This window comes from Drosophila eugracilis, unplaced genomic scaffold (assembly GCF_018153835.1).
Source record: "Drosophila eugracilis isolate 14026-0451.02 unplaced genomic scaffold, ASM1815383v1 contig_75, whole genome shotgun sequence".
NCBI lineage: Eukaryota > Metazoa > Arthropoda > Insecta > Diptera > Drosophilidae > Drosophila > Drosophila eugracilis.
This window is the reverse complement of record NW_024573645.1, coordinates 1,302,107-1,329,066: the sequence shown is the minus strand read 5'-3', so window position 1 is coordinate 1,329,066 and position 26,960 is coordinate 1,302,107. Positions and strand designations below refer to the sequence as shown.

Below are 26,960 nucleotides of genomic sequence, written 5' to 3'. Positions count from 1 at the left end.
GAACAATTTACCAAAGAAAACAAAGAGGTGGCATGTTTTTATAATTCAAAGTTTAAAAATTAATACAAAGTAAGCAAGAAAAGCCTTCTTAATTTATAAGCCATTGGATTTAATAGTTAAATTGTTATATTAACAGTGAAAAAATCATCTTCTTATAAAAGAAAATGAAATGAAAATATACTAAAAGCTAACACTTTTCGGGGTGTAAATATCACGCTAGTTGGGAGTCACACATTCGTCCCCAAAATATCATTCCGCCAGAAAACCAAAAATAAGTTTTCCACCAGAACACCGAAGAAACTTTGAGTGAAAGATGCTCATGGCGAAACAATTGCAGTGTCGTGTACAGACAGTGCGGAACGAAAGTGTAAGCCTTAAGGCAAGAACTTAAACTCAGTAAGAAATCATATAATTAAAATAATCACTTTAATATAACAAATCGAAAGCCATTAAAAAGGTATTTTAAAAGCTGTCAAAGTCAGAAATGTGTTTATTATTCAACTCTTACTCATTCAATAATTATGAAACTTTCTGTACCCTCACATATATTTATATATATGTATATATATGTAGCCATGCTCTTGTGTACATAGAATTTTGTGTAAGGCATTTTTTAGCCGAGATTGCTGTGGTGTTAGTCCATCGGATACAAATGTATCTTTCGCAGCGTAATCATTCAGGAATGCAGATGCACAGATCTATATGTCTGTCTGATCTATATTTATAAACCGATCCAGATCCCAAGCTCGGCTATCAACAGCTGGACTTGCACTTGTCAAAGCAACAGATATATATATCTATAGATGCAGTTTCTATTATCGCATCTGTGTGGCGCAATTAGAAGTGCCTCAAGGTCGCCGGAATAATGAGATCCAACTGCGAGCAGCTGGTTTAACTTATCTTGGCTTGGCAAAACAGTTAAAAGTAAAACGAAAAAAATGACTTCCAAAACAACAAGTTTAGCACATAACTGTCCACGAGAAATCCGTGAGTTTATTGTGAATTCTTTTTGGTGTACGCCAGCTTCTTGATAAATATACAAGTTTTTTGAGTGTTTGCCCATGGAATACCTGGCCAGATAAGCCCCAGTACCAGATATCAGAGATCTGGCGACAAGGCAAAACGAGCGTCAGCAATCAGAAGTCACAGATAAACAAGATGTAAAATCCCCAAACCAACACTTCTAGAATAAAAAAAATAAGTAAGAAAAAATCGAAAATTATAATGGGGGGGGAAGAAGATACATTATAAATAGTTTGCCGCCACTCATAAATAAACAAAAATTCAATTAAAATCATACTCTGGCCAAATCTATATGAAGAGAACCATTAAAAAACCATAAAAGTTTTGACATGTTGCGAACATTTTGCTGTCAGCTGCAGAAGCGGTCCCAGCTCTTGGCTTCCCATCTCCGAACAATAATAACAATTAAGCCAGCTCCTCAGCCCCCCCGGGTAACACCTATTTTTTCGCTCTTTTTTCGTAACTATTTCATAGGCCTGCCCTCCGCCAGAGTCATTTTGACTGACACGTGACAGCGGGATCCGTGATCCGTGCCAGATGCCCCCTGCTGCACATCCCACATCGGTATATCGCCACATTGCCACATCTCCGCCGGCATGCAAAACTTCTTTGTTATGGACTTTATGATTAATCTGCACAGCTTTTCAGCGGCATATCAGCAACACCTCCAGCATTGGAGGTGCGTGATGGGATTAGGAGTGCATATCTAGCAGAGGTCCCTTTCAATATGGTTTACTATATATATAAATATAAATATATGTGCACACCTCCAGAGGAAGCTATTTCAAATCCCGATCCCAAGCCGTAGGCGACAACAGTGCGCCTTTCATATCCATCGCTCACCTGAACTTGGACTTGAATTGAAATCAAGAGTGGCGTGGCCCAGAGACCTTGCCAGTCTCTTTTGCATTGCAAATCAAACGATTCTCCCAGCTTATATATATATATATATATTTGTAAAGTGTGAGCTTGAAATCGTATCTTTCGGTTCAAGTTCAGCTCGGTTTGGTTCAGAGCGAGAAGGAGGCAAACATTAGAATGAGACTAAGGGACACCCGATACTAAACATAGTTAGGGAATGTTCCGACTGTCTATGGTAGTTGAAAGAGTGATTGCACTGGTAATAACATAAGTGGAAATGTTTTTGTCTTATATAAATTTTATTTTATCCAATTTTATGCTATTACTATCAGTGGTTTTATAGGGTAAGAAGGTTCTTAGGATTACCATCTAGCAAAGGTAAAGCAAATATTTAAACTAAATAAATATTTTTTCATATTTACAAAAGCTTAAAACAAGAATGTTGTTTTCTTAGCTTTAGATAGGGGTTTTCCCCCAGTGATTTATCCAGCGGACGAGTACCCGTAGAAACCACAAAAACGTAACCCACACCTCGAGGCAAAGGCGAAGAAAAATTGGCTCTCGGGGCGAGGCGCGTAATACCAGATGCATTCGTATTTTGGTATTCCACTTAGGAACTGGCCAAAAAATCTGGCAGTCCAAGCTGGAATTATGTCAGTCAGTCGGTTGGTTAGGCAGTTAGTCAGACTGTCTGACTGGATTCGACATTTCACTTTTGATTTTCGATTTTCGATTTCGTACTTTCACGAGCCGAGTTTCTGAGTTTCTGGCGGAGTGACCCTAAAGTTCAACCCAGCTGAACCCGACTCAATGTAGAAGCGATGCAGATACAAATGGGATTGGGTTGGATTTTGGGAATGGGAATGGGCATCGAGCGGGAGTCGGAGTCGGAGTTCGAAGCTGAAGTGGGTCTTTAAGCTGGAGCTGCACAACATTCAATTAGTACATATTAAATTTGTTTGCCTGATGCCTGATACTGTTGTTGTTGGTTTCTCTTTTTTATATTTTTGTTGTTGTTTTTTTTTTTTTTTTTTTTGGCCAGTCCGAACAATGAAGCGGAACTTAACTCGATTTAAGTTTTTATGAGCGGTATTTTGTAGTTTGTATCTGGTGCCTTGTATCAGCAGACAGCGATAAATTGTGTTATGAAAGTGCACTGCAGATGCAGTGCAGGAAGACCCCAACGTCGCCTTCGACTCCGATCCCAGATGCCAGATGCCAGTTGAGAGTCAAAGTTGAACAGCAACATGGACCGAAAATCTGTGGCCATTGATTGTTATATCGATTTGGGTGATAACTCTCCGGCAATCAGCTAAGAGATCAAAATTCAGCGAAAACGGAAAAAATCACTTTCATAAAATGTTGCCCATTGAAGAGTTCTTTATCTAATCAGTTATTAAGTTGGGGAACTTTTAAGACAACTTTTAATGTGGGTTATTTCCGCAAGAAGATTACTGGAGGTGTTTTCTGAACTTTAAACTGCTCTGAGTCAAGAAAGCTATAATGGTATATTGTATAATTTTATATGATTTTAAGATTTTTTATAATTGTATTAAAAAGTTATAAAAATATAAAAACATTTTTGCAAATATTGAATTAATCTTCTTCTACTTGTAGTTGGAATTTTTATAACATTTAATTCACTTCACAATTTAGTAGTTTAACCGAACAAAAACTCAACAAAGAAGTATGTTATCTAATCAAATAGACACTAAAACCTAATGCGAATATCTTTGAGATACTTTTTGAGATAATTGCTCAGAAACGATGAGTAAAGGAAAGGGAATTGACTTATATTATACACTTCATACAGTGCATCTCTGCAAGTTGCATAACCCGGATGCCTGATTAGCTGTGTGATATGAAAGTTATTCTCAGGTCGCTTTGATGGATTTCAATTATGTAAACTCCCGTTTTCACATTGATATATGCACAAGGGTTTGATGGTGGAAAGGTGGCCGCAGGAGGAGGTGGCGCAGTCCCATCAAAGTTCGATCGTCGTCGTTTCCTAATTTTCGGGTTCCGGACTCCAAGTTTTATTTTTTTTTTTTTTTACTGCTGCCGGGGCAGCCGCCTAAATGCTAAAATGCATGCCGAGATGCAGATGGATAGCGTTTTGGGCGGTGTGGGCGTGGTCGGAGCTAACTACTGACGAGGTCGTGAGTATCACTCAAATTGCCATGCCGCATTCATCATCGGACAGCGGCCAGAAACAGAAACAGTAAATGTAACATGTGAGCATTGGGGTGGTCCCCAGATATTGCTCCGAAACATTATACTCTCCGGGTTCCCCTATAACGTCGTCTTGAAAAGTGAAAGTGATACTTTTCTAAAGGTTATATTGTACAATCTTGATGATTTATTTGCATATTTACTTAATTACAAAACGTTATTAGCTTCATGGAACCGAGATTTATTTTCTTAAATATAAGGCGTAAAGGCCCTTACAAAACATTTTTAAACACAACAAATCATATTAAAGAACCTTTTAGAAATCATAATATTTCCTTCAAATTTGGCTAACTTTAAATAATAAATATTAAATAAAAATTCCCAATAAATATTTTTTCTTTATTTCCCTTTACACAACTTTCCTACCCATTCGTTAAATGACATATTGGTCCACCCTATTAATCAGACACACACACCGGAGTTTAAATGGTCGTTGTTGTTGCCGCATTGAAGCTGTTAGTTTAGCCGGTTAAGGGGCGTGGCCGTTCAGCGCTGAACTCTTTTGGCAGAGACGACGTCGTTATATATGAGGCCCCGTAATGGGCAGAGCTGTGGCACATATACGAATATGAGCTTGGAGGGACCACTTGTCCCCAGCGACAGTTTGCCACTTTCTCACCTCCCCGAGGACTTGTATTTGAAGGTGGATGAAGAAATGAGGATTGCTTTGGGTATGGATGGGGTTGGGTGGGGAGTATACATGGAGTAACCGATTCCCCGGCCAGGCAATAAAAGTTCAGCACAGGGACAGGACAGCAAGCACATGGGGCGGGGGGGCAATGGTGCGAAGCTCTGCAGTTGGGCTTAGCTTTTCATTACTTTATTTTCGAGTCTGGGCTCAATCTGAATCTGTCTTGCCAATAACAGCAATGCCACCAACAACAGCAGCCGGCAAGCGGGAAAAACTGCAGTGGACTTGCAGTGCTCGTTTAAATGCGGCGTCGCAATCGCATTCGTTGTTTGAAAATCCAAAATAGACAGACAGAAAGAAAACAAGAAATAAGTATATTACTATAAAAGTTAACCAATGTCTAACGAATCTCAGATACCCTTTTTACAGCATTTTACTGTCATACAAAACTTCACACCTTTTGTGACAAGATTGGTATGCAGATCATATCAAAGTTACCTGCTCCTCACATCAATCACTTATTTCGATTTCAATCTTTACTCTACTGATCCAGTTTACAGCAAAGAATTTCAATAATAGACTTCGGAATTAGGTAAGATCATTTCTCAACCATTTTCTTATCAACTTTGCTAGTATGTAAACCAATTAATAAAGTATATTCAACTAGCTAATTTAACCAACACCTGCTTATTTGACATTTGATACTTTTTGGGTGACACAACTCAACAGGGTTCATAATCAAATACGTAATTTATGCTGTCATAAGTAGAGATAACTGATTGCTCTTGAACGAATCAAATTTTAATGTTAATAAAGAAGTCAAGAAGTGTTCATATATAGTAAGTTTATGGTATTCTATATCAGAGACTTTCATATTGCTAAGAATACTACTTTGTAGTACTTTCCCAATTCCCAAGCCCATCAAGATTAACTTCTGATAATACAGATGTGACATATTCGATTCTAGCCAGTCATTCACTTGACAAACCAAGACAAAGGGTATGCATAGGTCTTAGAAGGAAAACTGGGTGGTGGAAGTGGTGGCAGGCGGGCGAAAAGAAAAACAGAAATCGTTTTTGCGCAATCCTCACAGATCTGATAAGCAGTTAGAGAGCATTAGACCAGCCAGCGCACACACTCTCAAACGGGCTAGCAAACAAACCAGCAAGCCAACAGGCAACAACCAACAGACAAACGGAGAAACACATTCAGAGATCCAAAGAGTCTGGGCCAGAGTCTGGGGGTCTGGGTCTAAAAGCCACCATCAGCATCAGCATAAAGCCAGCGTCAAGTCAAAATCCCCAACTGGCCTGACCGGGCTAACTTTTGAGTGTTGCAGCACTGACTGAGCTTAGCTGGCTCCCCGGCTCCTAAAAATATCTCCTCCGTATCCCCAGATCCCCAATCCACAGATCCCCGCAAATCCTCCAATGCTCGAGAGTCGCGACGTAACATGCAACATTACATGCCTATAATTTGTTTTCACACAGCAGGACGTTTTCACTCCATAAGACATCAGAAAGAGGTCTTAAATGGTCACATTACTGCCATTTCCAACAGCGTTCAAATGTTCAAAAGACGACTGGCTGCATCTTCTCTAAAGTTTTTGAGGCGGGTTTTTTTATTTTTTGTGTACCCATGCCTGTGCCATGCCTTTTGGCCAGATCTATGCTACACAGCCTTCGGCCAATGCAATAATGTTTGCTAACTGTTATTTAATATAGTCATTATTTGGCCACAACTTGTCCCACTGAGCAAATGGCACTTCATTCCCCAATTTACCAACGCATCCCCCGCGGCATTCTACCTCATCCTCTATTCACCGTTGTTGCCCCAACTTTGCCAGACGCAATATGGGAATAGTGCAACCTGCACTTGAAATAAAAAAGGGGTAACAGATGAGGATATTTCTGTGAAATATATAAATATTTTGAATGGAAATGTTTATTAATTTTTGTGTAATTTTTTCCTTTTATTTGATTAAGTTTTTCTTTTTTTTAATGTACTAAAACATAGAACTATTTCCCTGCCCCTCCAATAAACTTTATGATTGACAATAACTTAATTGGTGGAAAAAGTCTTTAAAATTTGATAAATAAATATACAAATGCAAGTTTCAAGATGGTTCTACAAAATACACATTACCTAATGATCAGGTTTTTTAAATCTTCACCTTTAATTATTTTTATCGAGAAACATTAAGTGTTCTTTTCAAACATAAAAATGGGTAAAATCATCAAACCATCTTAGTTGCTTGTTCGATATTTTATAGATATTCCATTTGAAAAATTATATCGCATGTAACTTTAAAAGTTAACTAGTGTTTTAAAATTTCTTAGGACTAATTGAATTTTTGCAATTTGCTTTTATGTGAAATGGGTAGGGAGAGTAATAAATAGTGGTTTTAGTGTTAAGAACGAGGATGGGCAAATGCGAATTGCTCTTGCCTCAGTGCTCCGATGATCGAATGCACAAGTGCCAAGCGGCGTTGGTCATCTCCGCCATCCTGCACTCCATCCCAATCCTATCTGGGCACAATGCCCCCCTCGCCCCTTTGCCGTTTCCTCTTTTCACAACTGAGGCTAAGCCCCAATTTGGATTATTTGTAGACATTAAATAAGCTGTGGCCACTGCAAATGCTGGAGGAATTAAGTCGCGCCAGAGTTAAAAATATCCGCGAGACGTCTCGGGATTGTCCCATTGCCAGTTCCTAGATCGAGTTGTGCCGATAAAGGTGCAGCTGCAGATCGGTTTTTTTTTTTTATTTTGGAAGGAGAAGGCAGATGAGGCGGGGTACAGGTAAAAGGCATCTTTACACAATTCAATTGAGTGGCAGACGGGGCATTTACATATGAATACCAAGTGTCCTTTACCGTTATGGCCGGTAACAATATAATATGAGAGGGCAAAAAAAACAAAAAACAAACAAAGCCAACTTACTACCAACTACCAACTACGACTACTGCCCACACTAAACAAGTTAACATTAACCGTTGGCAGCAGCCGACAGTCAACACCAACAATACCAATAACAATAACAATAGCAATAAAAATAAAAATCAAAATAAAAACAAAACAAAACACACGAGATGAAGGGGAAGGAGGAGGCCAAGAAAAACACAACACGAAAAAGTATCTTCAAAATACACTTATGCTGTCTTTTTATGGCATATCTTTTACTTATTTGCCCGCACTTAAGTATCGCGGCGTTCGTCTCCTCAGCCAAAGCTGCTTTTTCTGATTTTTCCTCTTTTTATTTTCGATTTTTTCATTTTTTCTGTTTTTTTTTTGTTTTTTTTTTTGTTTTATTTTTGTAAAATGAAATGAAATCGAAATATGGGTCGTCGGCGCGCAGTCTGATTCCGATTCCGTTTTTTCTTTCGAGCCTCTCCACTCCCCCTAAATTATAACCCCTTGGAAAGAGGAAAAAAAACTCCTGATCTCAAAACACACTTCCAACAAGAGATGCGAGCAAAATTTCGAGAGCATTATTGGCACGAATTATTAACCTTTTCTTTTGCCATGCTCGTTTTTTGTTGGATTTTTTTTTTTGGTGGTGGTGCACTTTAAGCCCACATCTCATTGAGGCAAGAAATTGGCCCAAACATATGTACGTATATGCGGAATGAGCCACAATTCGGCACGAAAGATCGTTCCAATTGGAACATGAGACCGCGATGAGTGCACCATCCATGCATTCGTATTTATAAGTCCAAAAGAACTTTCACACAACTGGGTTAATCGAAAATAAAGGCGTCTAATGAGGCCTGATGTACGTACTATGATGGTAATGGATCTTGTGGAGCTGACCTTGCCCACGAAGTGTACGGTGTTTTGTTATGCCCTTGGTTGGATTTGTTTTTCACCTTTCTACCGTTACGACGACGAACACTTGGATCGGCGAGGCACTAAAACGATTTGAGTCCCGAACGGATCGTCGTCAATCTCATTGATAACTAATTCACGTAGTACTAACTTTAACGTTTTTTCGATTATATTTTGTTTTTAGCGCTTTTTTTATCCGCGGATACCTCCGAACACGGCCAAATGTAATTGCCAAATGAAGATCACTCCAACAACCGGCCCTGTATTTTGCTATGTGGTTGTTGTTGTTAGCTCTGCCGCCGCAGACACATGGTGAATATTCGGTCAGCTCAGCTGTTCAGCGGCACAGTGGAATCGATCGATGGTCAGTAATGATTTAAAGGGCTTATTAAAGTTTGAAGTGTTTTTTAATATAACTATTATTTTAAACTCTTTATATACTGTCGTTAACCAAAATTTTTTGAAGCGATCCCTAGGACATTCACACTATTTTTTTTTTTTTTTATAAAACACTATTCTCCATACCTCTAATTGTTAAATCAACAATTTAATTTAATTAATTTAACAATACAATTTAAATTTAATAACGGTTTTAATAAATTTATTATATGATCCCACTGTATTTAACGCACTAGGGATTATTGAGTGCTCATGTATGCGTTTGCCGTCTAGACAAGATAACTTTTGAAAAATAATTTTAAATGGCAATTTATTATAAAGATTTATTATTGTTAAACTATCATTACATAGTATTTAAAAATTTTTGATTTGATTAGCTTTTTAGGTTCAAAACAATACATTTCTTTTCCCGATTAAATAAATATCGATAATTCGCTCTTTTTGTGAACCCGTGACAACCCTATTACTCAAGCCGTTGTTGTTCTTTCAATTAAGCTATTATTATTTAAAAAGGTACGCCCACGCCCTAGAAAACCAAACAAACAATATATTTTCAAAGGATATATCACGGGATAACACTTAAAAACAGCTGGAAATCGGAAAACTAAAGAAAGTTTACCTTTTAAGCCGCGTTTTAATTGATCAAAATATTTGGGCGTTGACGCTGTCACGCAGGCCACATAAATGAATGTTTTCAATATTTTTCTTTACCTTTTTTTAGAACCATGGTAGTGCTAAGCTCTTGCTGGTCACCCATCATCTGGTCGGATAATGTCCGGACGGGAAGTTATGCTGTGGCCGGCTATACGGCTGCGCTGTCCGTTGTGCTCATCACAATAATTTCCTATATGCTAGCGGGAGGGGAGTCTGCGCAACTTTACACACCTCTTTTTGAGACCGATATCCGTTCATCGATGCCCATTGCTGGTGGATTCTTTATTATTTACTTCCTACTGATCATCTTGTCCTCTTATTTGGTTTACTACGGCATTAAGATAAGGTGAGTCTGGCTTTGAACTGTAAAGAAACTGTCTTTTAAAGCGAAATTCTTTTCTACCTAGCACACGAGGATGGCTACTTCCCTGGTTGGGTCTCATAGGATTGGCTATTCTCTTCCAGTTCTGCTGGAGTTTGTGGCTTATTGGAGGCTACTATATTTATGTGAGTACAAATCACTGTCTTATAAACAGGATGTAAGGATCTAATGGTTACGTTTTATTTTAATACCCAGCTGGAGCAAACTTTCTCGGCTCTTTTAAACTTCGTTTGGTGTGCATATAATGTAAGTTGTAATTTTGTTCTTCGGTTATAAGATTTAACAATCCCTTTATTTCCTGCCTTCAGATCTATTGCTGGCTTGTGGTCTTTTCGCAGTACCAGATATTCTTGAAAATTCAGAATCCAAACATTGAGCTGCTAATGCCATAACGGGAGCCCTTCCAATAATGAGCTCGAATAATCTATTAGGATACATACTTGACACGCTACAAGAACTCCGTCCAAGCGCATTTTTTCTACAATAAGAATTCCATTCATTTCCACAGATGCCTACCAAATAGTTTTTATAAATTTATATATTTTACAAACTTTTATACACGATTAATTATACTAATGTATAAATCGAATGCCTTAGTCTGCTAAACGACAATTAAAACAAATAGATTCGTAAAACTAAAAAATCGGTGCAAATACTGGGTCCTTGGGGCCAAGAAATCATTGTGGGTTTTTTGAATATCAACGTTTATTACCGTAAATTAAATTAGGGTGTACTCTAAATATACGAGTTTGTGTGTGTTTGTGTTTACATAGAGAAAGGTATTATTTTGTACAGAAACTTTAAATGAAAACTGACGACCTTTAACCACTGAAGCAGGGGATTTCAACTGTATGGTAGAAGTGGGAAATTGGAGAAGGATCGGGTACACGCGAGTCATTAAATATACATTAAGGTAAATCTTAGGATCGAATATTTTACAGAGCCTGGTGTTTGACACAGAGCAATGGGCTGGGTTCGCTGGCCTAGTAGACTAGGTCTTCTCCTCTTTCTCCTTGTTGTAGCGCTCTAATTCCTTAAGGAACTGCGCTTTCGGCTTCATCACGTTGGGCCGTTCTCCGCGGCAATTGGGGCAGAACCACTTGCCCTTCGGCTTTAGCACCAGGGACACGCACGAAAAGTGGAACCACTCGATGGGGCACAGATCGTTGTCGCACAAAATCATCTCACCAAAGGATATCTATTGAAAAAATTGGGTTAGACTACGGGTTTTAAGAAAACAACTAATTAAACTTACTTGATTGCAGACACAATAGGTCGGCTCGTCCGGATCAATTGTCTCTGGCGGCGGCGTTTCCTCGCGCGTACTGGCATTAGCATTTGAAGCCCCAGAGCCGCGAACTTTGCGTTTCTTTTTCTTTCCGGAATTGTTGCCACCGCCGACTACTCCCGTTCCGCTTCCACTGGCACCGCCTCCTCCTGCTGCACCACTGTTCGAAGCAGCAGAACCGCTAGCCAGGCTGCCAGATGCTGCCTGTAGGCTGGCCTTGCGTCCTTGTCCCGCTCCACCAGCGCCTCCCAACGAAGATTTACGCTCTCCACTGCCACCACCGCTGCCGCTGGCCTCATTGGCCGAGTTCGACTCGTTGCCGCCCATCTCCAAGGAGCTGCCGTTATTGACCAGGCTTTCATTTCGCCTCCTTGATCGCTTGCTGCCTGTTCGCTGCAGATCTCCACCAACACCACCTCCTCCGCTAACGTTGCCATTAGAGCCCCCGTTGCCTCCATTACTGACATGACTGGAGCGCTCTGAGTTTGGCGTCGAGCTACCGCCGTTACCGGAGGGCATGGCACTAGAACCGGACACAACACCTCCAGCGTAGCCGCCCAAGGCATAATGGTCCTTAGCAGACAGCAAGCCATTACCATTCAGGCCACCATTACCAGCGATTGCTTGGTTACCCTGCTCTCGCATTGGGCTCTGTAGACGCTGCAGCTTTGACGCCTGGCCATCCTCAATGAGTGACGCATACCGATCGCGCTCCTCTTTCAGATCCAGGTTTTGCTGGTCCGTGTCCAGCTGGCGCAGCTTTCCATCGATTATCTCCTGCATATGGTTGACAATTTGCATTTTTTCATCGCCCAGCTCTTGAGCCTGAATGAGACTCTGGTGCATTCGCGAAATGCTTCTGGACCGTCGCCCGGCATCTGGGGAGTTTTGCAGCGACAGATACAAGTCGTAGTAGTGGTCCACGTCCCGAATAAGGCCTGCAAAACGAAGGGAATTCCGAGGAGGAGGAGGTTAGGTTTTACGCTTTCTCGCCTCGGGTGAAAACAGCAACAACTTACCTCTGTACTGAACGTCTATGTCGCGGATACGGGATAACTGGCGCTGAACGTCATCCGGTAGATTCTCCACGGAATCAATATAGTTGTCCACATAGGTGGCCGAATTAATGGCCTCCGACTCGGACGCAATTGGGTTTATCATATTGTTTGGGCTGCGAAACGCTCTATTTCCGCAACGACATCGGCTCGGGGTCGTGGGATCGGTTGGGAACTACTCGTCCGGCACTCTGGAAGGGATCGGTTGGCTATATATCGCTCCGATTCCACTCAGTTCCAACTTTTTGTATGGCGTTGCGAGTCGCAACTTGCGACTGTACTCGTGTGTGCGTGTATGTGTGCGTACGTATTATTGCAGATATATGTATGTATACAATGGGTCGTATTTTGCAACACTGGCCAGCTGGTTTTGTGCATCACTGAAATCAGTGTTAATATATGCACTTTTGTTTGTTATTTTAACTTTAATATTTTTTTAACGATTTTTACTTTTAATCATAAAAGAAATATTAGTTTTCAATTTAAAACCCAAAAATTTTCGAGAATACTTGAAGTTTAACATAAAAGATTAGAACTGAAATAAATTAATCAATCATATTTGATAGTGTTCCAAAACATATTTAAAACTACCCTGTAGCAATGTAACCAACTTTAGCGGGAAACCGCGATAAATTAAAAAAAAAAAACAGTGGAGCGGAAAATTCAAATTAGGTAAAAAAGCAGATATATGTTTATGAGTACTTTACTTCTTTGACCAAGATTAAAAAAAGCTTTAATTTGCGAATATCACTTTATCCACAGAGGCTCATCTGCAAATCCTCTTTGACAAACTTGGCTCATGTAGGGCCTTTTTCTGTTGCATGTAGTCATTTGTTTTGAAAAATGAATTTTTTTGCACTAGGTGTAATGTCCATTAGTTTCAGTGCGCTCATAGACATCAAACAACCTGCAGATTGAATTTATTGACGAACTGAAATCGAAATAAAGTCGCCGGCAAGATAGTTATACCCAAATGTGCGTCAGGTTAATTATGTTACACAAGTATACTCTGCCTTTCTTGTCGCAAATTGAATTGAAGTTTTACGCCTCCTGTCCTATTTTCGACAAAGAGTGTCATTTCGTCGATATAGTTCGCCCTTCGTATTATTATATTATCTTTTTCATTACACAGAGTTGTTATTCTGTTTACCATAACAGTGTTGTCCCAACTGGTGAATGACAAAGAAATATAGAGGAATCGTTGTGAGTGCCTAATATAACACTAAGCTACAAAAATCATAATTCTATTTTAGGAAACGTGAAAGCTCAATTTGTTAATTATTTAAAAAATGTGTTTACCAATTAGCAAAATTTCCAATTTACTTTATTAGTTATGTTGTTATACAAATAATTTAGGCTCATATTTAAAAAAATGTCATTCCTATTTTAATGCTATATTAACACTATACATATGTTAGCCTCATTAAAAGCTCTAAAATAAATTATCGCATTACTCATCCACCGTCACATTTTGGTCTCAGCCATTAATCTTCTTTCCCTGCTCTGCCATTTTAGTCCTATGCTGCTTAGATTTGTAGTGGGTCCTAAGACTGTTCCTCCGATTGAAGTGGGCCTGACAGAGATTGCAGCTGGAAAGACAAAGAATTAGGTCAGAGAATAACGCCTTTTGGCTTAACTTACTGAAATGGCTGTTCACCCGTATGGACAACCCCATGGGTCTTCAGAGATTCCTTTTTCTTAAACCCCTTGTTGCATATAGGACACGCGTACGGTCTATGGTCTGGATTCTCCTCATGTTTCCGTTCGTGGAACAATCGTTTCAGGCAATTGTCAAATCGCTGGCCACAGTACTTGCACACATAGGGCAATTCCCCGCGATGCTTGATCCTCACGTGCAAATTGAGCAGATGTTGGGTGAACTCCTTGCGGTCACACTCCTTGCACTGGAACTCCTTGGTGCCTTTGTGCCGCGTAAGGTGGACATTGAAGTTGCCTCTTTCGCTGAATGTCTTTCCGCATTGGTCGCAGAAATAACGTTTCTGATCCTTGGCTTGAGCTCTTTTCTCAGCAGCCCACTTCCTTCGCAATGCATGTTTTTCGGCCTCGGTCTTTCCGTCAACTTTTGGTCTGCCCCGTTTTTTTCTAGTTACAATAGTCACAGTCTTTATGTCTTCTTCGTTTCCATATCGCACGTTTTTTGTTCTTATAGATTCCTCATCTGAAGGCAGGGGCTCGTTCTTTACCTCGATATCCGCGCACCTCAGCGGATCCATGAGATCTGCAGTAGGTTCGCCCAGAGGATAATTAGAATCATCTTGTGTCTTTAGCGAACTCTCATTTCGCTTCCTGCTGCGTTTTGCCGGACTTCTTTCCTCCTCTGCAATCTTTTGTTGCTGTACAATACTGATGGGCGCAACATCTACTCTTAGGTCTTCTTGGCTTATATCCTTTTCGACTAAAGTTGGCGAATCCTCTTGTGAGTTCTGCTTGTTAATCCAAGAGTTGTTGGTCTTAATGCAGCGCTCTCGAAAAGCGATGGCTTCATTGAGATCCAGTAGGCAGGACAAACAAATCCTTGAAGGCAAACCGGGCTTGTCACTTAACTAGAAACGAACTTGCATTATTTTGGTTTTCGACTTTCTTGAGAGATAGCTACCCAAATTCCTGTCAGCTTGAAGATGTTGTATAGCACTTCGCTGCCTTCCTTCTCGAAAAGTGACTTGCCGTGTTCTACATCTTGACCACAAGTACGACAGAGCGTAGACATATTTTTGGACTTCCGGCCAATTTTAAATGATTTATTTATTCATTTAAGCAGAGTGGTCAATTGTTTACCAAAAACGAATGGTACTCCTATGTGCATGATAGAATTAGGCCCGTTCCTTCTGAATGGCAAAATAACACTGTGCAACATATTATTATCCCCATCAGATTGATGATAGTTTCCAACTGAACCCGCGCCATCCTTATCGATATCTCCTTATTTTTATAGCTTTTCGCCAGATTACATTTTTTCTTAAGTTTTTAATCAGTTTTATTTAGCAAAATTGCTTGAAGTTATAGTTTTGCTTAAAACAAACCTTTTTGACTACGTAACGATTTGATTTAAAATTTTAACATTTGGCAGAAAATTTATTTAATTTTTCTAAATTTATTATGTTCTTCCATTTTCATATGCTGTTTAGATTTAAAGTGGGTCTTTAGATTCGAGTTGCGGGAAAAGGACATGTCGCAAAGTTTGCAGCTGGGGAAGATACAAATAAAATAAAAGATCAGCTAAGAGAACATAGTCTAGAATAGCACTAGAATTGAATTATTTGTACTACTCCAAACACTACTTGTAATAGATGAGTTTAACGATTAACTTACGAAAAGTTTCGTACCCCGGTGTGCACAACCTCGTGCTTCTTCAGTTGAGAAAGTATCTCAAACCGCAAGTCGCAAGAATGACACTTCAAAGGCTTTGGCTTAACCTTGTGCTCGTGTGTCCTCCTGAAAGAAATTAAATTTTAGTCTGTGCACATAGGTAAAAAGGAATTTTATATACTTACAATTGATGCCGACTTCGCTTGGTACTGTTCACAAAACACTCGCCGCAGTATTTGCAGGCAAATGGTTTCTCTCCACGATGTTTCACCCGGATATGTATATTTAGCAGGTACATGTTGAATTCTTTTTTGTCGCATTCTGGACATTTAAATGGCCGCACTCCTGTATGACGAAGTACGTGCAAATTGAGATTACCCTTATCGTTGAATTTCCTGCCGCACTGATCGCAAACATAGGTTTTATTGCATATGTACCTCTTTCTCTTCCGTTTTCCAGAAGATTGAGAATTTTTGTTTATGGTCTTTGATGTGAGCGCTCCTTCGTCTTCTTCATCTGAAGAACAGCTTAATGAACCATCTTGAGATTTTTCATCGAAAAGAAGATATTCTTCAGGGTCGAACTCAGATCCTGGCGGTTGACTTGAGGTTTCCGCATTTGAATCATCCATACTGTCGTCGTTGGGGCGGTATTCCTCGATCTCTTTTCCGTTGTTCTTAATATTCTTTCCATTTTCCGATATTTCCTCTTCACGTTCAGACATCTCTTGGTTATTTACATCGAAATATTCCTCAGACTGGACGTCATCGATTAGGCCTTGATCGTTTTGGTCTTCATCGGTCTGGTCTTCATCGGTCTGGTCATCATAGTTCTGGTCGTCATCGTTTTGGTCTTCATCGTTCTGTTCGTCATCGTTTTGGTCTTCCTCGATCTTGAATTCCGCGTTCTGATCGTCTTCGTAATAGGTACTGCAGTATTCCTCTTCGGAATAACTCCTGTCCTCTTCGCCTATGTCGTCCTGCTCGTCCTCATCCCTATCCTTTTCCAATTCCACTGATTCTCTTGTCTTATTCAGCGGATCCCCTGAATCCTTGTCATCTTTGGCTTTTAACTTCTTCAAATTGTTAGACAGCAGGGTGTGAGTTCTGATACAGAGCTCTCTAAATGCTATGGCACTTTTTAGGCTAACAACGCAACAGGCACACATATTTCTAGGCAACTTGTGTTGGTCAGTCAGCTGCGGAGAAATAATTACAATGTTTTTCATCTAAAAATAATGACACTTGAAATATGAATACTTACCACTATGCCCGTCAGCAAAGTGACTTGCTTAATAATATCACTAGATCCTTCGAAAATATTAACAGAATTTTTGGTATATATTTTATCACCACACGACCTACATTGCAGCGACATTATTTATATTTATTTTCGAGCAAATGCGGCTTTACTTTTGCTCCAAATGCATCATGTTGTTTGTGAGCCATTCACATTTGACGGGTTGTTGTGGTGAATGCTCACCAGGGTGAATGTCAAAGGTTGGCGGCAAAATTTAAATTGCGCGCGGTTTTATTACGGTATGATAAAATAATCGAAAACTGTTCATAAGTAAATTCGCATTTTTATCAATTTTTTTGTTTGCCTCCAAATACTTCTCAAAAATATTCAAATATGTAAATTATTTAATTTGAGATTTTAAAGAAATTGAAATATTTAGAATAATAAGTAATAAGGGATTGTGAACTAATACTTTATTGGTTGTTATAAAAGTAAAAAAAGATGAATCATCTTAAATGACACATATTATTTTCAGAATACTTGAGATTGTGAACAAATATTTTCTTGGTTGTTATTAAAGTAAAAAAAAGGTGTATCTTTGTCAATGACACATATTATATTCAGAATACTTGAATACCAAAAATGAACTAAAATTCCTTCATCAAAAACTTTTTTTTCAAACACATAAATGCATGTTATTGACATAGAAGCAAAGACTAAAACCAAAACTATGGATATGGCTAATTCTAATAAGAATAAAAAGTTAATTCTTTTAAAAAAAAGGTAAATAAAGAACATTTGAAACATTTTCTCAAACTTTAAACACTAACGAACATATTTCGTGTGTAGCAGATGTTAATATCTAATCAACAGTTCTATACATTTAATCCATATCTAAACAATGCTGAGAATCCAGGATGGCGGTTGCCTTGTTATAATGGGACTTTGTTTTAAAATGGCACTTTAAAGTATACCTTTCAGCGAAGTTAATGTTGCATATATCACAGCTGGAAGGAAGAAATTCAAAGTGATTTGAATTTGTCACTTAGATTAGGTCACTTACCAATAAGGTCTTTTGCCGGTATGCAAAAACTTGTGTTTGTTTAAGGAGGTTTTGGTATTGAATCGTTTGAAGCATTCATCACATTGGTATTTCCAGTCTCTGATGTGTCGTCTCCTGAAATTATAATTCATTTTTAATACAAATCAATATCAATCAAGTACAATTTTAGGCATTGTCTTACCGCTCATGTAAATATTTAGCTGTGCTGGTAAAAAACGTATTCGGGCAGAATTTGCACTTAAACGGCTGCTCTCCCAGGTGGCGAACTCGTACATGTAATTTTAACAGCAATTTCGAGACAAAACGCCTATCGCAGAATATGCAGGCGAAATCTTTTTTACCTGTGTGACGTACCAAATGTATTCTTAGGTTGTAAGTGCTCTTAAAGGACTTTCCACACTCTTTACAATCTAGAGACTGAGTTTTACGGGCCCTTTTCTTGGCTGGTGATATATTTTCAACCGCTTCGGCTTCCAGTTTCTGTTTAACGGTCACCTCCGTTTTATGTGGAAAAGGAACAGCTTTCGGTGGGAAATTTTCTGTCGCAACCGAAGAAGTCTCGGCTAAAGGTGTTTTACGTTCTTTTTTAAATCCTTTCAAATCTGACTTACCATTTTTCTGAAATTTCTGATTTCTCTTGGATAACAATGTAAGCTTGGATAATTTACCAAAGGGAATACTTGATCTTTTTTTATAAGAACGTTTTATGTTCTGATTATTAAATTTCTCCACTTGTTCATCTTGTTTAGAGTCTTCTGATTCATAACTGTTATATGTAAGGATATCGTCTAGATCTGAAGACTCTGAGTTTTCCAAGTTATCTAGTTTTAATTTCCTTGGTCTTTTTTGATTAAAGATACTTTTTGTAATATAAGATTTATCTGATTCTTGATCACTTCCACTTGTCTCATATTTATTTTTGCAAAGATGGTCAACATCTGTAGACTCTGGGTTTTCCAAGTTAGGTAGGTTCCATTCTATAAGATTTTCCGTTTTTTTTTGATTGTACACATTTATAGTATCCATTTCATCATCTGAGTCTTCCAGATTACATGAGAAACCCTCTTATCCTTATTTGATATTTCAGACTCCAGGTCTTGGTCAATTGTATCTTCTGTTGTTGGCACCAAAATCTGGCGGCTCCGAAGAATGCGTTCCTTGAACTTAATGGACACCTTCAATTCATTCAAACAAGTTGAACAAATGTGACGCGGCTGGTGCTCCTCTTCATGTAGCTTTAAATAAAGTGAGTAATTTTGCTAATTCATTGGCATATAGTAAAACCACAAACTAACCTCTAAACCAGTAAGATCTTTTAGCTTACTGAGAACATCGGAACTAAATATGCTCATCGGATTTTGGTGGCAGAAATACAAACCACACAGACGACATTGAACAGCGATTTCAGCAATATTATCCATAGTTTCCGAACTTACATGTGACGTTTTAACCAGTTGGAAAATAATTCCCTAATACACATGTCAGTTACAAATATTTCTAAGCTTTTTATCTATTTGATCTTTTTTCGCCAGGAAAAACACGATTACTGAAGCTATATTTACACAGAAAAATTACAATAAATTGAAACGTTATCACAATTCCATAAAAGCAAGCGGCAAAACAGTTGCTTTTGCTTTTGGTGTTGCCAGACCATATTTAGTTAATAACTGTTTTTTTAAGCCAGGGATCCGAAATAGTTTTAATAATTTATTTATTGTTTTAATCAAACCGAGATTCTAACTATTTTTTAGAATTCATGTTTCCCAAGTGGTTTTTAAAAAAAAATTCGCAGAAAACAAAAATTCAAAAATTTAGCCAGTATATTAGCCTTAAATAATATATCAGTTTATTTAAAAATCATTCTACATAATAAGCAATATACTTAAAACAAATGATTTCTCATTGCCTTATTTAAAACAGCATCAAAAATTATACTGCCTCAAAAACATCTTTGAGCCAAAGAGATAATTAAATAGCAGCCATAGCTGGCATTTATAAATATTTGGCGCTAGTGGCGTCTTTTTTTTTGCGTCATGGGCTATGTGAAGATCTCCTCTTCCATTACTGCTTCATCATAATCGTAATCCTGGAATTCTTCGTCAAGAAGTTCTTCGTGGTCCTCGTACTGATCACCTTCTTCATCTCCTAAAATAATGTCAATTTCGGCCTGGCTATCTTCCATTTCTGTCTGCCCTTCTTCCATATATCCAGGAGTCTCCGCTGGATCTGCATCTGCGTCTGACAAATATTCCTCTTTCGCGCCTTCTATCAATAAGTTCGCTCGCTTGCGATGGTACTTGGTTGAATAGTGGCGTTGTAAAAACTGTGCTTCCTTGAACTCCTTATTACAAGTCAAGCAACTGTAAAAGATTACAAAATTAGTGTGCGTTACGGTATTTAATTCAACATAGTCTTGAGATATCCTACAGATGAACATCCGGCTGGTCGCTTTTATGCCCCTCCTCATGTTTGCTTCGACCTTTTTCGCTGTTGAATCGTTTACCACAGATACGGCATGAAAAACACAGTTCGTTTGGATGCATTTGTCTGCGGAAAGACAGATATATAAAAGTGGGGAATAGAACAAGGGACTAGGACCAAAAGGACCACACTAACCGCTCATGGCGACAGCGGCTGGGACTATTGCCGAATCCCATACCGCAAAATTTGCAGACGTAGGGTTTTTCTCCTCTGTGATGAACTCGTACGTGCAAACGGAGCAGTGGCATGGTGTAAAATTTGCGTTCGCACTCCTCGCATGAAAATTTCTCCGCGAAGTGCCGCAACTTGTGGTCCTTCATGTTGCTGTGGTCGTTAAAGGACCATCCGCACTGGTCACACACATAACGCTTTATCGAACGATCGACCTTCTTACGTATTCTGCGCTTTCTAGGCTTCGGGACACGTTCCCTGCGAGGTGGCGGTGGACTATCTAATTTTTTTATCACCGGCACACGGAGACGCTTTACCATGACACGTGGAGATTGACTGTTAGGTAGTTTTTTAACCTCACGCATTATTTTCTTGCCCGGTTGGGACTTCTTAATAGGTTTTGTGTCTTCAACAAAGTCCGTATCGTCGTCCAGGACGACTATCTGCCTACTATGCTCCGGGAGTTCCGTATCGTCTTCCATATCATCTATGTCGGTGTGAACTTCCTGTTTCATCAATGGGTCTGAATTTACCTCCACATTGTCTATTAAGGTCGACGAGGAGGTTCTCAGATGGAGCTTCTCATGCGTTTGCAGACATCGCTGCCTGAAGGCGAGAGCCTGACTCAGATCTAAAAGGCAGCATGAGCAGATGTGCTGGGGCAGCAGTTTCTCCAAAACAATCTAAAAATTAGTAGTATATGATTTAAGACTTCGACTGATTATGTTATAATTAAAAGATGCCTCGAAAAGGGACGCTACCTCTAATCCCGTAATTTGCTCGATCGCTGTCCTAATGGGCTGATTTCGCTTTTCAAAAATATTCTTTGGGTTTGGCGTAAAGATTTGCTCGGCACAAATGCGACATTCGCTGGCCATGATATTCAAGATTATTTTAAATTGATAAATTCTACAATTAATAATAATAAATGTTTAGCGCTCGATAGAGTTGAGTTAATCACTTGCGGTATTATCGATATATCAACCTTTTAGGCTTGCAATGGTTTTTGATTCGATAGTTAAGCGTAAAACTTATATTAAAAATTATCCTTATTACCGTGATCCTTAGGAATTGTTGCATATGCATTTAATTTAATAATCGCATATGCATACTATTTGATTATAAAAGTAAATAAATTTGTTAATAAAATTAACACATCGAAAATATCGATGATGTCTCAGCTGTACCTTCAGTCAGTGTTTTAGTGTGACCGTGACCTACGGTTACGAAATTCCATACGTCGCAAAGGAATTATTGCCTTTATTTAATTTTACTGCACATAAGGAAATATTTTTATTTTTCAATAAACTCTATGATTTTTCTTTTTAAATTCTCTTAGGATAAACAGCTCACCAAATTGACTTCTTTTCTACTACATTCTTAAAGGGTAATAATGCAGTTTATTGAAATTTATCGAGTGCGAAATATTTACAAAGACTTCGAAATATTAAAACAATTCCTCTTATTAAACATTTTTTTTTAAATATATCTATATTATTAATACAATTTTATTTAAATTTATAAAATATCTAAAAGCTTCATTCATCTTGTAAGCTTTCAGTTAAATCTATGATACTATAAATAAGTTAGCTCTTCAGAAAAAAATTACTGTAGCCACATGTGTTATTTGCATTTGCAAGTATTAGTCCCGTAGAGAGTTTATAGAATTCAATATCTAACATAAAAAGCGATAAGCAATTGAAGAAAGTCTGTCTTAACGTGTAATTGTCAAATATTTTGTTAAAAAAGCAACATAAAATGCATTAGAGGAATGCCTCCAGTACGGGAGCGGCTATATTACGCCAACTTTCTCGCCATCGCAACTCTTGGAACTCCTGAAGGTTGCGCTGAAAGCCGGCTCGCGTCTCCAGGATACTTGGATTTTTTGGAAAATGCTCGAACCAAATTCTCAGTTGCTCGGCCAACTGAATGTGGTCCCTAAACACAAAGCCATTCTCACCGTGTTTCACCAACTCGTGCAGACTACAGAAGTTAAATGGAGTTATAGTGATCAGATTTTTTGATATTGAAAAAAGCCACCTACCACTTGAAATCGTAGGCGCAGACTGGCAGGCCGCTTCCGAACATATCCACCACCTTCATGGGCAAGTCCAAACCACTGGTGCTCCAATGCAGGCACACTCCGAGGTCGGCACTGGCGAGCACGGTGGGATAGTCCTCAATCTCCAACCAAGGCGTGATTACGGACACCTTTTGCCATTCCAGTTTGTCGATTTCCGCTATATAATGCTCTTTTTGTGGTCCCTTTCCTGTGATAATGCACAGCAGAGAGGGATACACTAAAGGCTCTGCTTGCGCCGTATCCTCGTAGGCCTGCAAAGCTTTCAGTAGTATCCCAAAGTCCTCATCCTGCGTCCAACTAGTACTCGAAACGAGGACAGCCTGTCGCAGGGGCTTGTATTGCACGTTGCCGTTTAACAGTTTCTGGGTTAGTGCAGTGGATTCCAGCACCTCTGACTGTTTGATGTCCTTTGCCTGAAACTGAGGATAATCTTTGGCTAGCTTCAGGAATAAATCGTGCTTCTGGGGCAGGTCTATGGGATGAAATTGCGTGGGCGGACGATCATATAGAACTTTAACAGGCCTGAAAGATCAGTCAGAGATTAGAAAAATACTAACACTAGTTAATCAATTCATACCCAATACCCCAGTTCTGCTGGAGATCCTCCTGCATTGCGCGTGTCACACAGAAGTGAGTGTGGGCTTTGGACCCAAAATAGCGTTCCAGTCGCCTCACTATTCGGATCAGAAGGCCCTGTTCCCCATTGGACATTCCCAACGCAAGCACTGTATAGGTGTAATTATGCCAATCTATGGCCAATTTTGTTCGGGTCACCGCACAATATAGATAGCATACGATCAACGTTGGAATCCCGGGCGGATTCTGGACTAGCAGGAAGCTGGGTCGCCCAATGGAGATGAGGGCTATTAGAAGACTGAGGGTCTGCCAAAAGGCCTTGAAGAGCAACCGCAACTTGGGCGTGAGGTTCGTCACTGGAACGGCAGTTAACTCATGGATTCGGCAACATGGATGTTGAGTAAGTGCCTCCAATGGTCTCGTCTCCAGATAGCCAATAACGTCCACGTGGTAATTCTCCTCCAGGAGACTCTGTGCATGGTACTGCATTCGAGGACTGCGCCCAATGTCGCCCAGAACGATGACGCAGGCGTTGCGCTTCTTGGGCGGCACTTCCGTCATCGCTAGGCAGGAAAATACGTGGTTTTCAGCGATCGAAGACAATTGCGCGTTTTCTCCACAAAATAATAATAAAAGACTATCGGGGCTTATCGGTATTCGATATTATGTTTGAGTTATCAATTAGTCTTAAAAGCTCGAAATGTATTTACGAATGTAAATGTTTGAAAATACTTTTGAACTATGTAAATATACTGCTATTCGGGAACTTTTATTATTATTATTATTATTCGCCTTCAGAATGAATTTAAAATTTCAAGAACATCAACAAAAAATGTTCTTGATGATATGTCCCTTTTCCATTGTTTATAATAGTAAGCGTATAACTTTAATGTTTTTTTTTTTACAATTTACATTTCATTTATAAGTCTGCATATTGTGTACACTTTAGATACATAAGTAAAAAAATACTAAGATGGCGAATGTCAAATTAAAGGAATACCGAATTCTCCGATCTGGTCACACTACGATGCACGTAAGCTGAGTAGTCTACTCGCTACGTCATTCCCGCGGAAATTCGGATTCGGTCGGTCGTATAGTCGCGGCTCGCGAGTGCGGCACTTTTCTAACGGAACATCTAACTTTGTGTTTGTGCGTTCGCCAGTGTGTGTATGTGAGTGTTGTCAATAAAGATATGCTACAATTTACGCAGCAACTAATGCTCAAATAGAGAAAATATTCATATTAATACCAAGTGTCGAAGAAAAACAAGGAATAAAAACAGAATTGGACCATATTTCGGAGATTATTATTGAAGACTTCATGAAACTAGAAAATCGCAGGTGAGTCAAATCAGAAAAGTACTCTAACTACCGTTATTTTACGCATTTTCGCCGGCAAAACAAGCCGGTTTTCCACCCTCCAGTTGGCGCCTGTCTGGATGCCTGTGTGTGGGTGGCAATCTCTATCTATGTTGTGTGTGTGTGTATGTGGGGTTATTTCGAGCCATCGAATTTCGATGAAGTGGAAATGCAAATTTCCCTACACCACACACTACAATTTCCTGTAAGCTTCGTCAGGTTTTGTTTTCCATTTATGCATTTTTATGCGCGTAGTATTTTCTGTAGTGTTATCAAGAAATTTGTCACACGACTGTCTGGGATTATAGCTGGATGTACAGATGGGGACAAATTAATAAAGTAAAATATCAATTTTGATAAAAAATAATTTATTTTTCATAAATCTATAAAATGATCCTTAAACGATTTATTAATATGGATGCTTACTAGGTACAACATACTTTTCAAAATTAAACCATAAATACAAATTTCCAAATAGAAGAAATTTGTAGTAAATCATTTTTAGGATTTTATTACACTATAATTTTGCAAATCAAAAACCCAACTGAACTAAAAAAAATTTAAAAGTTGAAGAAATTTTTTTATTGATTTACATAAAATGTAAACTAATATACCAACACAGATTGCTTCCCTTCAAAAATATATAAAATTTTACACATGACAAATTATATTATTTTGGCCCCAGCTGTGAGCGTGCTACACGTAGTTTATCCCATTAGGCCCGTCTGCAATTTCTGATCCAGACGCGATACTACTCTCCGCGCATCGTCCTTTTGCTTCCTGCGTCCTTCGCAAAAGGCAAATAGCCAAACTGCCACCCCCAAAAGAGTGGGTGATGAAACGGGGGGTGGTTGCACTGCTTGCTGCCTGGGTGGTTTTCGGTGGGTCGCTGATGCTGCTGCTGCTGCCGCTGTGTTTTCCAACGCTCATCTCGTGGGGTTGGCCCGCAAGTTTCCACTCTTGATTTTTGATTTCTGTGCGGCTTTTTATTGCGCTGCAGAAGTTTTTGCTCTGCCGTCGCCCTTTGGCGTCCTTTTTCCTTCTGTATCCTTATGGCAGCATTTGGCATAGAAAAGTTGTCCTCAGTCTAGACACGGAATCAAAAAGGACAGCTTTCTTAGTAGGGTTTATGCGGTGCACATTTTATTAGAATCACAATTTATAAATTTCAAGGAAATAAGTGTGGAAATGAATGCAATTATTCAGATTTAAAACTATATATATAATATATATTATACTTGTACTTCTTTGTATTTTATGGCAATAATTGGAAATATGGAAAAATGTAAATCACTTCTTTGATTTTTATTAAGTTTTCTTTTTTACTTTTTTAACATTATTTCCAAAACCATTTTGAATTGAAAAAATATTTGTTTTTTACTTTTAAACAGGTTTTAGTTTAGTTTGTATTTCTATAAGTCACAAAATGAATTCCTTAAGAGACAATCTGTTGCAATATCTATTCGCATAAACTTGCCTGAATTTTACTTGCATTCACATTTCTTTTTGTGCATGTTTGCTGTCTGCGACATTTTCCCCTTTTTCTTTTAGCTGGATTAACATTAATTTCATGTTGAATTTATGTCACTGAAATTTGTTTCGGCAAAAAAAGAAATATGTAACTAAAATCGTATCTGGAAAATTGCTCTTTTGCAGCTACACCGGCAAACATATCAAAGAAGGGATTACTTTGGACTGAAAAATTCACTTTAAAGGCGCTCAAGAGCAAAAACCCGTGACAGGTAAGCTTTTCCCAGCGGTGCGTGTGTGCACTTTCGGGTAGATGAGGTGGGTGGTGTTAGCAGTGTTAGTGTTGGTGATGTGGTTGGTCGGGTGGGTGAGTCAGGGAACTGAGGCAGTCAACCTGAATAGTCGATTATCGCTGCATCTAATTTGTATGCCAAAGTCGTCGAGCTATATGGCCCGCATGCAGACCGCTCCAAAGGCTGGCGCGAGCTATTTGAATAATTCGCATCATGGACTCTCGGATGCCTGGGATATATAGTCTCCAAATGGGGCAGATATTCAAAAAGGGTGGTGGCAAGTCAGTGGAGAGTCAGGGAATTTGAAGAGACGGCGCCGTATGCAGGCAGCTGCATGAGCTTGTAAAATGCCAGCACACAATGCCAAATATCCTAAACAAACTTCCGCTTTGCAGACGTCGTCTCTTCGACGTAAAAGTTGGCTATAATTAAAAACGACGTGAGCGAAAGAGAGACCGTGATTTGCCACAGGGACGTGAAAAAGAGGCGGCGATATCTTGTGGCAAGTGCAGCATTGCATCCAGGCCCCTTTTTCTATTTTCGCTCGTA

The 26,960-nt window shown here is 39.1% G+C and overlaps 8 protein-coding genes across 8 annotated transcripts in view; 2 read left to right on the top strand and 6 right to left on the bottom strand.

Annotated features, from left to right (window-relative positions):
- Positions 1–9,393: 9,393 nt before the first annotated feature.
- LOC108111563 lies at positions 9,394–10,650 on the top strand. The gene is made up of 5 exons (XM_017221087.1): positions 9,394–9,484; positions 9,693–9,971; positions 10,033–10,132; positions 10,203–10,253; positions 10,316–10,650. Exons 2-5 carry the CDS (start codon positions 9,697–9,699, stop codon positions 10,397–10,399), a joined length of 510 nt encoding a protein of 169 aa, XP_017076576.1. The 5' UTR covers positions 9,394–9,484; positions 9,693–9,696; the 3' UTR covers positions 10,400–10,650.
- Positions 10,528–12,681, bottom strand: LOC108111561 (inhibitor of growth protein 1). The gene is made up of 3 exons (XM_017221085.2): positions 12,315–12,681; positions 11,263–12,233; positions 10,528–11,205 (listed from the first exon to the last, which is right to left on the bottom strand). Exons 1-3 carry the CDS (start codon positions 12,454–12,456, stop codon positions 10,999–11,001), a joined length of 1,320 nt encoding a protein of 439 aa, XP_017076574.1. The 5' UTR covers positions 12,457–12,681; the 3' UTR covers positions 10,528–10,998.
- A 963-nt stretch (positions 12,682–13,644) lies between these two features.
- On the bottom strand, positions 13,645–15,420 carry LOC108111562 (transcription factor Ouib). Its single transcript, XM_017221086.2, has 3 exons — positions 14,968–15,420; positions 13,992–14,914; positions 13,645–13,939 (listed from the first exon to the last, which is right to left on the bottom strand). The coding sequence occupies exons 1-3, from the start codon at positions 15,076–15,078 to the stop codon at positions 13,828–13,830; spliced, it is 1,146 nt and encodes a 381-aa protein (XP_017076575.1). The 5' UTR covers positions 15,079–15,420; the 3' UTR covers positions 13,645–13,827.
- A 10-nt stretch (positions 15,421–15,430) lies between these two features.
- LOC108111560 (transcription factor Ouib) lies at positions 15,431–17,110 on the bottom strand. The gene is made up of 4 exons (XM_017221084.2): positions 16,941–17,110; positions 15,863–16,875; positions 15,681–15,803; positions 15,431–15,555 (listed from the first exon to the last, which is right to left on the bottom strand). The coding sequence occupies exons 1-4, from the start codon at positions 17,052–17,054 to the stop codon at positions 15,444–15,446; spliced, it is 1,362 nt and encodes a 453-aa protein (XP_017076573.2). The 5' UTR covers positions 17,055–17,110; the 3' UTR covers positions 15,431–15,443.
- A 1,882-nt stretch (positions 17,111–18,992) lies between these two features.
- On the bottom strand, positions 18,993–19,618 carry LOC108111547. Its single transcript, XM_017221066.2, has 2 exons — positions 19,275–19,618; positions 18,993–19,214 (listed from the first exon to the last, which is right to left on the bottom strand). The coding sequence occupies exons 1-2, from the start codon at positions 19,398–19,400 to the stop codon at positions 18,993–18,995; spliced, it is 348 nt and encodes a 115-aa protein (XP_017076555.2). The 5' UTR covers positions 19,401–19,618.
- A 184-nt stretch (positions 19,619–19,802) lies between these two features.
- LOC108111548 (zinc finger protein 69) lies at positions 19,803–21,613 on the bottom strand. Its single transcript, XM_017221067.2, has 4 exons — positions 21,393–21,613; positions 20,596–21,314; positions 20,407–20,526; positions 19,803–20,339 (listed from the first exon to the last, which is right to left on the bottom strand). Exons 1-4 carry the CDS (start codon positions 21,507–21,509, stop codon positions 20,018–20,020), a joined length of 1,278 nt encoding a protein of 425 aa, XP_017076556.2. The 5' UTR covers positions 21,510–21,613; the 3' UTR covers positions 19,803–20,017.
- Positions 21,614–22,329: 716 nt separating this feature from the next.
- Positions 22,330–23,942, bottom strand: LOC108111572 (chitobiosyldiphosphodolichol beta-mannosyltransferase). The gene is made up of 3 exons (XM_017221095.2): positions 23,292–23,942; positions 22,676–23,236; positions 22,330–22,614 (listed from the first exon to the last, which is right to left on the bottom strand). The coding sequence occupies exons 1-3, from the start codon at positions 23,849–23,851 to the stop codon at positions 22,395–22,397; spliced, it is 1,341 nt and encodes a 446-aa protein (XP_017076584.2). The 5' UTR covers positions 23,852–23,942; the 3' UTR covers positions 22,330–22,394.
- A 404-nt stretch (positions 23,943–24,346) lies between these two features.
- LOC108105257 (protein tincar) overlaps positions 24,347–26,960 on the top strand; it is a 62,696-nt gene continuing 60,082 nt past the window's right edge. The window contains 1 exon segment of the mRNA XM_041819526.1: positions 24,347–24,630. The gene's annotated coding sequence lies outside the window, so the exon portion shown is untranslated.